Consider the following 14,207-nt stretch of genomic DNA (forward strand, 5'->3'; position numbering starts at 1 on the left):
CATCTTTTGTGAATTTGCTATGTTTTCTCTTTGGACTTTGTTCTATTTTTTCCTTCTAATATATTTTCTAGGTATTTATTTTCAAGACGACTGTCTAATCTCTGTTTACCTTTCAGTGTTAATTTTAATGACCTTCTTTTTAGTTTGAGAATCTGTCAGATATTTGAAAGCTTAAAAAATTCTGTTTTCTGCCAAATATTTCATCATTGTTTTTTATTTCTCGAATATGATAAACTTCATTCTTTATATTCCTGTGCTTCAGCCTAATATCTGAATTTTATATGATGATTTTTGTGTTACTTATTTTTTTATTTTTCACTTTTACTGTCTTCCTACCTGAGTTATTTTTATTTATCATGTGCCAAATGTTGTGTAATACCATTGTTATTTTAAATGTTATTATGTGACAGTTATTTTAGATCTTGGGGACCATTTCTCTCTAGGTAGGGATATGTGTGTGCTTCTGCCAGGTGCCTAGAGACCCTGGAAGTCTGGGATGACCTCCCTTCTGATTCCGAGTCTGCCCTTGGCTGAGGCCCTGATGTCCTTTGCACACCACCATCTTTAGGTCGAGCTTCAGGGCCTTCCATCCACAGTAACATGGGTCCTCCCTCAGAATCCTAGTCTCTTGCATGAGAAGAGTGAGTCCAGGTATTGTGGAATGCACAGGCTGACCTCCCAGGGCCTCCAGCCTCTCCTCTGTTGGAACTTATTCATTCTTGGTGCTGCTTAGGGGGATTTACAGGTTGTTTTTCTCTCCCTCACCCCCCTCTCCTTTGTTTCGTAGAAAGGTTGGTTAGAATCAATTTGTCATTGCTTGAAGCCCATTGTTTCTTCAAATGTTACCTCTTACGTTTTTCTCTTTTCTGACTGTTGGCATAATGAATGACCTCAATCTTGTTTATTAATGTTTCTACTTTAATGGCTCAGTTTCTTTAGACGTATCTAGCATATCATCTCATCAATCACGATCCCATGACTCCTTGGGAACTATAGCTTGTTGCTTTGCCCAGCACAGAGGAAGAGAGCGCTCAAATGGGCTGAACTGCATCTTAGGAAAGAATTGAAATTCAAAGTCTGATTTCTATGGAATACATGTCAATTTTATACCCATCAAGTAAAAAAGAAAGTCATTAAGTCAACAAGTTGGGGCCACTGGTATGTATGTAGTTTGTGATGGAGTTATATGAAAAAATTATATATAGTTTAAAAATCAGACTGCAGTCATTTTAAAGTTGTGTTTTTGAAGTTTAATTTGGATACATTAAAAAGATTTCATAGCTCCGTCTTAGTAGTGAATGTTTAAACCATTAGCATTTGTGAAGCTCTGGGTACACACAGCCAGTCAGTGTGCCTCCCTCCTACCAAGTGCAGAGTAAGCAGCAGAGTCCTCCATTTCTTACAAACAACAATGTATTCCTTAAATTCTGAGCTGCTCGACCAGCAGTGTGGACGGTTCTGGAAACAGATAATAGCAGTGGTCTCTAAGCAAAGTTGCGCCATCCTGGGCAGCACGGATGTTTCATATCTGTGTATGTTCTGTACCTGCATTGCCCCTCTTCCTCAGGTGTCCTCAAGACAACTAGAAAAGCACAGAAAACTGAGTTTGAGTGCAAGTGGGAAAACCTCCCGTAACAGTAGATCTAACCCTGGAGGATTTATTGCAGCCTTGCTAGGAATTTTCCATGACATGATAGAGCGTGAGCGACTGGCGCTAGCTGTATTAGAACAGTGTGATCCTAAGGGAGAACCTAGTGTAAAAGAAGAGAGATAACCGTGCTGAGGGCCAGGTGGAGGAGGTCTGTCATCACTTCATCCTGCCAGACTGGGTGCCACCACCTGTATCCTGATGAGCCCACTGTGTGCCCCACAAGCTACTCCTCTTTTCCACATGGAGTTATTATTTCTCTCTTTATACAATGGGGTACTGTATAAAGTATTTCTCTCTATAAAGTATTTATATATTTCTCTCCCAGCTCCACCACAACCCTACCTCAAGAATTCCCAGTCTCTTTTTCTTCCAAATCCTTTTTAAAAATTCATTCATTCATTCATTGATTCATTCATTTATTATGTATACAGTGTTCTGTCTGCATGTATGCCTGCAGAGGCCAGAAGAGGGCACCAGGCCTCATTACAGATGGTTGTGAGCCACCATGTGGTTGCTGGGAATTGAACTCGGGACCTTTGGAAGAGCAGGCAGTGCTCTTAACTGCGGAGCCATCTCTCCAGCTTTTCCCAAATCTTTTCTCCTTCTCAGAGTTTACCTCAGGTCCTTTTCCTTAATATCACCAGCCCCACTTTGATCCCTTTGAGGATCTGTAGTTCTTGGCTGTTCTTGGCTTTGGCTTTCATTTATGCAGTGCCTTTTTCAGAGCATATAAGTGAACAGATGAGGTTGAAGCTGTGAGGACAGAGGTTTACTTCATGTCTTTGACTCTAAAGTACGCGCAGTGGTGGATTCCTGATACGGGGCTGTAAGACCAAAATGAAAAGCTGCAGGTATCTGTAAGAAAATCAAGTAATACCTGAAGCTGATTTTTACTTGATTAAGCTGTTTGACTTTTCCGTTAAGTGGATTCTCGACTTGCAGTTGATTATTGCATAATCTATTCACTGTGAAGTTTTTAAAATTATGATTAATTGGAAAAATATGAGTTTCTGGAAATCAAAGAGAAGGGCTCTTTTTTTGAGAGCAGCATTGCGTGATCGCCCGGGCTGGTGGCAGTATTTGTAAAGTACAAATCTGTTTGCATCTAAGAATATAATTCACGGTTGGCAGCATCCACAGTTGTTTGCTGAAGAGGAAGAAACAGTTCATTTAAGTGAAAAACGCTCCCGGCAGTCCTGCTTCAAAAATATTAAGTTGAATATCAAACTCTTATTAGGTACTGCACAGCCAATCTCCCAGATGAGGTTAGATAATCAAAAAATAGGTAGAATTTGAGGCTTTATTAAATGGAAGCGAACAGTCTCCCATGCAAATGGCGCAGGTGAGGTTTGCAGGTGCTTCTGAAGGTGCCTGTGTATGAAAACATCACTGTTTATCCAGGGTGATTCACTGTCTGCCTGGCTTGGCCCAGAGCTAATCATGGTGCTTTCTCAGTCGTGGATATTAAGAACCCCTTTTAGAAGTCGCATGCAAGGCTTATTTTCAGTCTGTAAATTAACAGACACGGGGAAATGAATCATGGAGTAGTTTAAGGTAGAGACTTGCTCCTTGTGGGGACGAGTGCTTGGTGCAGGCTGCTGTTTGGGTGGGGCTAAAATAACAAGCTTCTTTCCATCCTTTCATTTTAGTCTTTGGATGGGGTTAATATGTACTCGTGTTACATTTAAAATGTTGACCTACTGATTAGCTCCCAGCTATGATAGGCTATGTCAGTGAGTTGCTGAAACGTTTTCCAAATCTTGCTTGAAAAGAATTACTTGTGAAGGAAGCTTCTCTTTTACATCAGAAGTGTAGGACATGAACCTTTGTGAGGCTTTGGCGAGCGACTGCCCACTGCTCAGTTCTTACGGAACTTTACAGGGTCCGTAGAGTAATTCTAGATGCTAGCTGGGAAGGGTAAAGGGTGAGTTCTTCCCAGAAGCAGCAGCTGGATGCAGGATCACAGGGTGCGGCTTCCATGTGACTACGGTTTCTTCCTGCCCCTAATTGTAGAGGAGGCATACCGAGCTTTACTGAACCATCAGAAAAATGAAAGTAATGCTTTCTTTGCTTTGGGAACTGCCCCTATATGATAAGTAGCCAAGAAAATTGTTCGTGACGAAGAGGTCAGTGCTGAAGTTTGGTTTAGCAAGCAAATAGTGAAGAGAGGGGAGCTAAGGGGTTTTATTTTGTTGTTTTAGTATTTTTTTTTTGGATACGGGGTTTCACTTTATAGCTTTGTAGACCAGGCTGTCCTTGAACCCACAGAAATCCACCTGCTTCTGCCTCCCCAGTACTGAGATTAAAGGCCACCACAACTATTTTATTATTTTATGTGTATGAGTGTTTTGCCTGTATATATATATATATACATATATATATATATGTATGTATGTATGTATGTATCTATGTAGCACATACATACAGCATTCATGGAAGCCAGAAGGTGTCAGATCTCCTGGAAGTGGAATTACATATGTTGTGTCTATGCGTGTGATGAGAATAGACCCCAGGTCATTTGGAAGGGAACCAGTGCTCTTAGTCACTCAGCCATCTCTCCAGCCCAACATTTCTTTTTCTTTCTGTCTTTTTTCCCCCTTTGAGAGAGGGTTTCTTTGTATAACAGCCCTGGCTGTCCTAGAACTCACCCTGTAAACCAGGCTGGCCTTGAGTTCACAGAGATCCACCTGCCTCTGCCTCCTGAGTGCTTGGATTAAAGGCGTGCACCACCCCCTCCCGGCTCTAGTTATTATCCTGATGAATGGTGTTTTAGTGCTGCTGTAGAACACTAATCAAGAATTACATATTCTTTTCTATATTTGAATATAGAATATATAGAAGTACTGTTGACAGAGGTTTCTGTCCTGCCTGGTCCCACTTTTGTTCAGTCCCAAAGAAACACACAATGGCCTACATTAATTATAAACTAGTTGGCCTATTAGCTCAGGCTTTCTTATTAACTGACTCTTACATCTTAAATTAACCCATAATTCTTGTCTGTGTTAGCCACGTGGCTTGGTACCTTTAATCATTGAGACATTCTCATCTTGCTTCCTCTGCGTCTGAGTGATGACTGCAGACTGAACCTTTCTTCTTCCCAGAATTCTTCTATTCTTGTTGCCCCACCTATACTTCCTGCCCAGCTACTGGCCAATTAGCATTTTATTAAACTAATACAAGTGACAAATCTTTACAGGGCACAAGACCATTGTCCCACAGCAAAGTACTATATAGAACAGTCAGAGAATGTTTAGAATACAAGATACAAAGTATTTAAAATAGTGTTTGTTTCTCTCTCGCTCTCTCTCTCTCTCTCTCTCTCTCTCTCTCTCTCTCTCTCTCTCTCTCTCCCCCCTCCCTTTCTCTCTTTCGTTTTTTCGAGTTGGGTTTCTCTGTAGCTTTGGAGCCTGTCCTGGAACTAGCTCTTGTAGACCAGGCTGGCCTCAAACTCACAAGGATCCACCTGCCTCTGCCTCCCAAGTGCTGGGATTAAAGGCGTGCACCACCACTACCTGGCTAAAATACTGTTTCTAATGTGTTTTGAAGATTAGGAAAATGCTGAATAAGCGCTCATTACTAGAACAATCTTTAGAAGTAAAATGTCCTGGCATTGGTAAGAGTTACCATGCTGAGTTTACGGAGGTTCTGTTCACCTCCACTGAAGAGATGAAGCTTGATCTGTCTCTTTTGCTAGTAGCTGGGAACGATTACACATCCCTTCTCTGTACAGGTGACATCAGTTTCTGTTCCTCAGCAACAATAGATGTCACATTGTCTTTTTGAAGGGAGAAAGTGAGATTTGGAGCCAAAAAGATATTTATAAAACAATAAGAGAGAAAATATATAAATACAGCTAAAGGAGGTTTTAAAATGTTTTGGCGACTTATTTTTCTTTTATGTGATGGATGTCTTGCTTGTCTGCATGTCTGGTCTACCATGTGCATGCAGTACCCACAGAGGCCAGAAGAGGACTTAAAATCCTTGGAAATGGGGTCACAGATGCTTGTTAGCTGTCATGTGGATGCTGGGAATTGAACCTGGCGTCTCTGGAAGTGCACCCAGTGTTTTAACCACTGAGCAATCTCTCCAGTGCAACTGAAGAATTTTAAATACTGAGAAAAGTAGGGCTTTTTGAGACCAAGGATCATAGTGAGTATGAGGGAGATTAGTTTATGGAGAAATGCTAGGTCTTTAGGGTTAAGAATGTATAGGATGAAAAGAAAAAGAAAAAAAAACAATGTATAGGATGTAGCTAGGCACCCTGAACGTTGTGTTGGTAGTAATCAGCCTTGGGTGCCTATTACAATAATGGGAAGAGTTTAAAAAATAATGGTGAGCTTTAGTCATCCAAATAGTATTTTCAGATATCTTCTAAAGGAGAGCTCTAAGAAAACACAACTATTTTGTTGACTTCTATAAAAATATTCTTTTAGGATCTTTAGATTTGTGAAATAATGAGTTGCATCTTGGTCTGTGCCCTCACTCCTGACAGTTTCTAGGAGCTGTGGGCACTAGGGGAAATCTTCTGTTTTTATGTATAGTCTTTGCTTTGCTCACTGAGGTCGAACTCCTAATACCCTTGCTGATGGTAGAACTGAGGTAATCTTTTGTCTTTGACGCTGGCTCCTGACAAATTTTCTAAGTCACAGGGATATCTGATATAGTTCCCAACGTCCCCAACTTCCTAGGTGAGAACATCTGTTGTTCTAATCCGATGATCTTGATGGGCTCCTGGACAACCTCAGGAGGGAAGCCAGTTGCCAGTGGGCACAGTGATTACAGTTGGAACTTGCAGCTTCGGTCCCCAGCCTTGGGTATTAAAGAGATTGAGTCCGATGCTAGCCTGCAGTGACTTAACCAGTCATGTGTACCTGGTGAAGCTTCATACCTCTCCAGAGGACTGAGTTTGAGAGCCTCTGGATGGCTGGACGCACTCATTGCCACAGATCCTCTGTATCATTTCACATCCTTCTGTTCGTGTGCTTTCCTCTTCGTGTACCCTGAGAATAAATGTCTGAACATAAATAGTTTCCCTAAATCCTGTGAATTGGTCAGACCCATGGAGGAAGTTACAGGGACCCCTGATGTATAGCCAGTCAACCGTACGTGTTAACTCCCTACCTACTTCTTGGAATTGGCTTCTGAAGTCCAAGGGATCGAGCCTTCAGTCTGTCTAGCAGGTTGATGGTGGTGTCAGAATCAAAATGATCCTCATGTCCCCACCTCCTCTTGCTGGGGTTACAGACATGTGCTGCCACACCTGGCTTTTCACGTGGGGCCAAGGGTCCTGGTTCAGGCCCTCCTGCTCGCTGAGTAAGCACTTGACTCGAGGAGCCATTTCCCCAAGCCCTGCCCTGTTTCATTCTTGCAGAGAAACTTATTTTGTCAAATTTAGAGTCTAGGAGAAGGGATTGTTCGCTCCTCTGCAGTGTTGGAAATGCCCTGTTTCATTCTTAATCTGGTAATTTGTATCTTTTTTCTCCACAGTTTTGCTAAGGATTTATTGATATAATTAGTGATCTGCCCAAACACTAGCTCTTTATTTTTCTTATTTTTTCCTATTTTTATTTTCAGTTTCATTAGTTTCTGCTTTTATTTATATTCATTTTCCATTTTCAGTCTGGAGTTTGATTTGCTGACAACCAACCCCCCATAGCTGTAAATTGGATGCTTGGGTAATTGACTTGCGAATCTTTTTCCAGTGAGAAGTGACCAACTTCTTTGGTTAAGTCTGTTTGCCTCCTCCCGTTGTGGAATCAAGCTGTTATTCTCAGTACCCCTTTACACATGGCTTCTGCATGTAGAGTACATATGCAAAAATACATTTTTCTTTTTTTTTTAAGTTTATGTGTGTGGTTGTTTTGCTTGCATGTGTGTCTGTGCACCATGTGTGTGCAGTGTCCTCAGATTCCCTGAAACTGAAGTTACAGATGGTTGTGAGCCACGACGTGGGTGCTGGAAGCCAAAGCCATATCCTCTGGAATATAACCTCATAACCACTGAGCCATCTTTCTCTGGCTCTACTTTCTCTCTCTGTTGTAGCATTTTGCTAGGTTGTACTCTGGCACTAACTTTATTCTGTCTGTACATTGCTTTTCCCCCCTTTAATACTAGGGATTACTAGGCAAGTGTTCTACCACTGAGTTACATCTCTACCCCATCTTTATTTTTCTTTTGAGACAGATTCTTACTGCATTCAGGCTGCCACCAACCTACAGCCTCAAAGCCTCCTATATAGATAACAATTTCAGGTGTGTGCTGCCAATCCTGGCTTTACTGTCTGCTGTGAATAACAGTTTTTCTTGTATTGGTTTATTTTAAATGGCCTTAAACTCCTCCCACCACCTCCTGAGTGCTGAGATCATAGATATGTGCCACCCACCATTCCTGGTTTATGTGGTGCTGGGAATTGAACCCAGGACTTGAGTTCATACTAGGCAAACATGCTGGTTCTTAGGTACCAGCTTTACTTCTCCAAGCTCAATGAGACAGGTAAGTGTTGTCTTCAGCAGTCATTCTAGGATTCTTTTTTTTTTTTAAAATATATTTATTTATTTATTTATTATGTATACAATATTCTGTCTGCGTGTATGCCTGAAGGCCAGAAGAGGGCACCAGACCCCATTACAGATGGTTGTGAGCCACCATGTGGTTGCTGGGAATTGAACTCAGGAACTTTGGAAGAGCAGGCAATGCTCTTAACCTCTGAGCCATCTCTCCAGCCCTAGGATTCTTGACTGTGTGAATTCTTTGGGAAAAGAGTGGAACAGTTTTATCCTTTACCTACCTCCCCAGTCCCCTGTGTGTATTGTCTCTTTTGTTAAGGGCCCAGTTGACATAAAGAAATAATTGTGTTTCTCTTGCTTGTTCTGTCTAGAAAACCTCAGACACATGAGGACTTTTTAATAATTTCCTTTCTATCCCATCAGAACAGTGTTAATAATCACTTTGAGACCTGTAGTTGTGATGGGTTGGGGGGAGAGCATTCTTTCATACACGTTTCCCAGGGCCTATGCATTTGCTCTAGGCCAGTGGTTCTCAACCTGTGGGCCACGACCCTTTCACAGAGCTCACCTAAGACCACTGGAAAACCCTTTGTATTATGATCTATAGCAGTAGCAAAATTACAGTTACAAAGTAGCAACAAAAATAATTTTATGGTTGGGGGTCAGCACAACGTTGAGGACCTGTGTGGAAGGGTGGCAGCGTTGGGAAGGTTGAGAACCACTGCTCTAGGCTGCGCTCAGCTTCCTCAGCATCCTTAGGCCCTCACCCTCAGTTCTTATGCCACTGGTTTGACTTTTATGTTTTATTCAGGAATGGTTTTGATCCTTCTGAAAATCCATTTTGTATTGGGTGTAGTAGTGCATGCCTGAAACCCCAACATTTGGGAGACCGACATAGGAGGATGCTTTAAGTTCAAAGCCAGCCTGGGCTTCAGAATGAGTTCCAAATTGCCATGGACTGGGAAGACCTCACCTACATTTTTTGACAGTACACTTTTTAAACTTCACTAATGATTTTTTAGACACTGCCTTTTCTTGCACAATGGAATAACGGTTGCTTGACAGGAATTTCTCATCATTTGAGACCCATATTCCTCACATATAGAACACTGTCTTTATTTCTGAAGAATTATATATTTCTAAAAACCCCTTCCTTGTTTTAGATAGTTACAGGGTTTGTTGTTTTAATAAGCTCTATGCGATGTCATAGTTAAGAACTCAGCTGTAATTAAAATGACGTGCAGACCTTGTTCTTCTCGGATGTGAACTTTTCAGATACAAGGAAGGTTGGAAACGGGGTAAGCACTGTGTTTTCTTGTTTCCTGCACTGGAGATTGACTCAGGGCTCGCTCTACAGTGAGCTGCATCCCCAGTCTGGGAAACATTCTCTGTGCTCTATAGAGTATAACGGGTCGTTTGCTTTTTCAAAACAACATGGTAATCTTTCTTTGCTGCAAAGGTGGTGTTTTACTCTAAGTTATCGTGAAGCTTTATGATCATAGACTTTATAAAATATCCCCAAAGGCCCACTGTTGACCTCAGGTGCTGACTTTAACCCGCTGGTGAAGTTTTTCTTCTGCAGTGAAAGCAGGTGTGGCTGAAAGGATGACTCTCTGGTGATGTTGCTTAGTGTTCATTATGTTCTCCTTTTCTTCTTTCCAGTCCTAAAGGACCAGGGTTACCTTCCCCTTCACTCCCTTACAGTGGTATATGGGAGAATAAATACTTAACATTGTTACTTGAAGACTGTTAGAAGATAAACAAAGATAAACATACTATGAAATCTTCATAGCTGCGTGTGCCTGGTGTTTCGTGTGCAATAATAAATCACCGTTATTCTGATGCTAGGGCATATTTGTAAATTATATCTAAACTGGTGCTCTTTCAATTTTGACCACTTACTATTGCTCCGGCTATAGATTTAATGTTTTGTTAATAAGAAAGTCGATTCTGGCTCATCCATTTGGTTCGTTCCTACAGATCAACAGAGATTCCAAGCTGTTTGTAAAATGTGCCTTCAGTTGACCTGTTAGCTTTAGCTGTCTCTGACAATTATAGATGAACCTTACTTCTACAAAGGATGAGAAACCAGAGTTTATAAATGTGGTAAAGTTAAAGCATGTAAGGGCAGGAATCAATTTCTTAGTTGCTCAGTTTAGAGATGTGTTTGATAGTTTTTGTGGTTCCAGATAGCAATTATTTCTAATATTTATTTTGCAGTGAGGGCCGAGGCAAGTTGACCGTATTTTCAGTTAAAGCTATGTTAGCAACCATGTGTGGTGGAAAAATGCTGGACAAATTGAGATGTAAGTATTTTCATATTACTTAAAAGTTTTTATTTTCAAATTAGGATGTCTAAACAATTTTAAGTGAATGAATGTTGTAAGAATTTTGGAGGAGGCTCTGTTGCAGCAGCTGGCTCCAGATACGTGAGCTGTGCCACCTACTGTTCAGACACATAAGCCGACTGCACTTCTTGTTAGGGTTTTTAAAGTGAGAAAACTGGAGTTCAGAACAATGATATTCACATTTAAAAAACCCTTAAAAATGCTTTCCATATTAGTAAATGTGATTGGAGATGATTATGTTTTTAGTTAGAAAATAAATGTAATTGCTTTTACTAGGCTCGATCAAGTTTAGCCTTCTTCTTATAGCTGCATTCTTTGCCAGGTGATATTTTGCTGTGCTCAAACTGTTTCTTAGCCAGGCTCAGCTACTCAGAAGCTGACAGCCTGCTCCCCCTCCCAGCCTGTCCTGTTCCTTCCCAGCTGCTTTTCCTTTTATTGCTGTTACTTGCTTTTTGTTTCTGGTTTGTTTGTTTTTCCTTTAACACAGGTTGCCATTCATAGCTATTTAGTTTTGCTGCTTGTGGGTTTTACTTATCCCCAGGTTAGGCGTCTGTCTGTACCTGATTGTTGGCATGTGCACCACATTCATACGTGTGCTTCCCTGATAGAGGGCAACAGCAGGGGTATCGTCTACATTCAGAGCCTGGTTTCAAGCTGTTCTTTTCTCTGCTGTGCTAACACTGCTATGGCAGGGACACACTTAGGGCCAGGAGCCATGTTTCCGAGAAGTAAAAGGGAAGTGTGGGTGTTGGTGAGGCGCTGGAATTATGTGTGTTGTGGGAGGGATGACTCGAGATTAAAGTGCTTGTCAGAAGCCTGACAGGACCCCAGAACTCAAACGATGAGTGAGAGGACCAGTCTCCGTGAGTTTCATGATGCACACACATAGATAACTACATCATTTTAAAAAGACAGAATTGTGACTTTCTATGTTTGCATGAAATGTAATTTCACCCATATTCTCCTTTTCAAAAGAAATCTCCATAAAAGAATAAAAAAAAGGAAGAAAAAGAAGAAACCTTTTCTAAGTGGCCCTCAGCATTTGAAATCTGTGTTGTTCAGGGGTTGGCTATCCTGAGCTTTTTCAGATTTTATTTGTTGTTTGGGCTAGTGATTTTGGTTGTGTTTTCTGTCACTGGCTGATTTGATGTTGTTAGAGGTGCCCTGTCTTTCAAGCTCTCTCTGCTTGTTCCCGTATGTCACTGACAGAAGCACCACACACGTAATCCTCCTTAAGTGGGTATCCTGGGAGACGCACCCAAAGCCTGTCTCAGATGGTCAGTTTGGACCGCCACGGGAACCTGTCCCCCTGGTTCTCATTCCCCGACGTGCTCTCTCTGGTTGAGGTGGCTGGATTACGGCATAGGCAAAAGGGAAGTGTAGTACTGCTTGGTGACCTCCAGATGTAATTTCTTTATTTACTTTCTTCTCCCATTTGTGGGTTTCGTTCCCATCCACTCTGCAGCCTCTTCCTCCTGACTGCATTCTGTTACCTCCAGTGAAGGTCCCACGATATGAAGCCTCTACTGTGTGGGATACACCTCAGCATTATTTCTTCTTATTTTAACTTCTGCTTCTTGCCTTTTAGAATTTTTCAAAGATTTATTTATTATTATTATTTTTTGTTTTATGTCCACTAGTGTTATGTTTGTGAGGGTGTCTCAGATCCCCTCTGGAACTGGAGCTGCAGACAGTTGTGATCCACCACGTGGGTGCTGGGAATTGAACTTGGGTCCTCTGGAAGAGCAGCCAGAGATGACTGCTGAGTCATCTCTCCAGCCCTGCTGTTTAGAATTTTTTAACTAAAACTTTTCCTTTATTTCCCCCTCCACTTTTATTATTTATTGTTTATGTGTATATGTTTGTACCTGTTTGTCTGTATGTATATCACATTGGTACAGGAGCCTACTGGAACTGGAATTATAGGAGGTCCCCTGTAAGAAAGCAAGTGATTTTTTTTTTTACTGCTGGGCCATTGTCTCTCAAGCCCTTGCCTCCGTGTTTTTTTTTTTCTTTTTTCTTTCTTTCTTTCTTTTTTTTTTTTTTTTTTTTTTTTTTTTTTTTTTTTGGTTTTTCGAGACAGGGTTTCTCTGTAGCTTTTTTAGAGCCTGTCCTGGAACTAGCTCTTGTAGACCAGGCTGGCCTCGAACTCACAGTGATCCGCCTGCCTCTGCCTCCCGAGTGCTGGGATTAAAGGCGTGCGCCACCACCGCCCGGCTTTGACGTGTTTTAATATCAAAATATCACCTTAAATGACTTCACAAACATTTGTGCTTTGGTCTGAAATGTGTTAGATTTTTCAGAAATGCTTGGAGCATTTCTGTCTCTAGGACATTTACAGAAATTTCCCTTACTGTGGTCGTTAGGGCTGTGTTCCTCGATTGAAAGGTAATTTACATAGAATCCTAAATGCCGATGTCGTGTAATCAGGGTAGACTTTTAAAAAGTGTGATCAGAACTCAATGTCAGCGCTCCAGCGTGGAGCAGCACCTGCAGGCTGAAACCACAGCTGCCAAGCCAGACCCAGTGTCTACTTGGTTGACTGATGACTTACTTTGTCAGGGTTTGCCATTTGTTTCCTAAGAAATTTAACCCTCTTATTTAAACCCCGTCAACTCATCCTGAAAGTGGCAAGCAATTCATTTATTTTCTTTATTAATTTTGATTTGTTTACTTTAAATTTTATTTAAAAGCTAGCATTGTTATTTTTGCAGAGCAGTTTAACAGATGTGTGAGGAAGACTGTAAAAATGCTTTTATCGCTGGTTGGAGGGCTGGAGAGAGAGATGGCTCAGTGGTTAAGAGCATTGGCTGCTCTTCCAGGTTTCCTGAGTTTAATTCCCATCAACTACACGGTGGCTCACAACCATCGGTAATGGGATCTGATACCCTCTTCTGGTGTGCGTGAAGACAGAGCACTTATGTACATAAAATGTGTAAACAGATAATCTTTAACTGGACATGGTGGCATACTCCTTTAATCCCAACACTTGGGAGGCAGAGGCAGGCAAATCTTTTGAGTTTGAAGCCAGCCTGGTCTACAGAGTGAGTCCAGGACAGCCAGAGCTACACAGAGAAACCCTGTTTAGAAACAAACAAAAACAAAAAACCAAGAAAGAAAAGAAAAATGCTTTTATCTATTCATTTGTTGGACTTGTGGAGGAACAATTGGGACTCTGCTTCAAGTTACAGACACACACCTATCACACTTTTTTTAATTCGTATTTTTTTGTGCCCTGAGTCTTCTAATGATAGCCTAGAACTCTTAGGCTCCAGGGATTCTTCTACCTCAACCTTAGACAGTCCAAATATCAAAATGCTAACAGCAGTTTTCCATGGTTGAGCACACTGGGGTTACAGTAGTCCAGTTTATGCGATTTATCTTCTTACATGTCTTCGAAAGACTACACGTTGAGTAGAGGAAACACTAACCTGAGATTCTTCCTACTGTGTTTGCTTAGAATTGGATTTTCTCACCATTGTTTCGGTTGCTTGCTTCTGGTGTTTCATTAACAGGCTGTACAGAGGCCTCTGTCTGAGGCTTCAGTTGAACAGTTTCCCTGTTCAAAATTCTGTTTCTTTTGCCAGGCCTTTAATCATCTGTCACTTCACCCTTACCCGCACCGGTGTCTGCTAGCCAGCCCTTGATTGCTCTTTTAATCTGCATCAGAGATGCTCATGTCTTGCATTTCTGGAATAACTG

General features: G+C 41.4%; 1 protein-coding gene across 5 annotated transcripts in view; it reads left to right on the plus strand.

Moving 5' to 3' along the window:
- Nucleotides 1-14,207, plus strand: part of Dtnb (dystrobrevin beta) — a 195,196-nt gene that overhangs the window by 32,833 nt on the left and 148,156 nt on the right. For all 5 annotated transcript variants that reach the window (XR_005284272.1, XR_005284273.1, XR_005284274.1 and 2 more), the window contains exon 5: nucleotides 10,378-10,463. Coding sequence is in view for 2 of the 5 variants with exons in the window: in XM_038318843.1 (XP_038174771.1) it covers nucleotides 10,378-10,463 (86 nt within the window). In the remaining 3 variants the exon portion in view is untranslated. The remainder of the gene's footprint in view (nucleotides 1-10,377; nucleotides 10,464-14,207) is intronic.

The sequence above is a fragment of the Arvicola amphibius genome, chromosome 2, assembly GCF_903992535.2.
Source record: "Arvicola amphibius chromosome 2, mArvAmp1.2, whole genome shotgun sequence".
Taxonomy (NCBI): Eukaryota; Metazoa; Chordata; class Mammalia; order Rodentia; family Cricetidae; genus Arvicola; species Arvicola amphibius.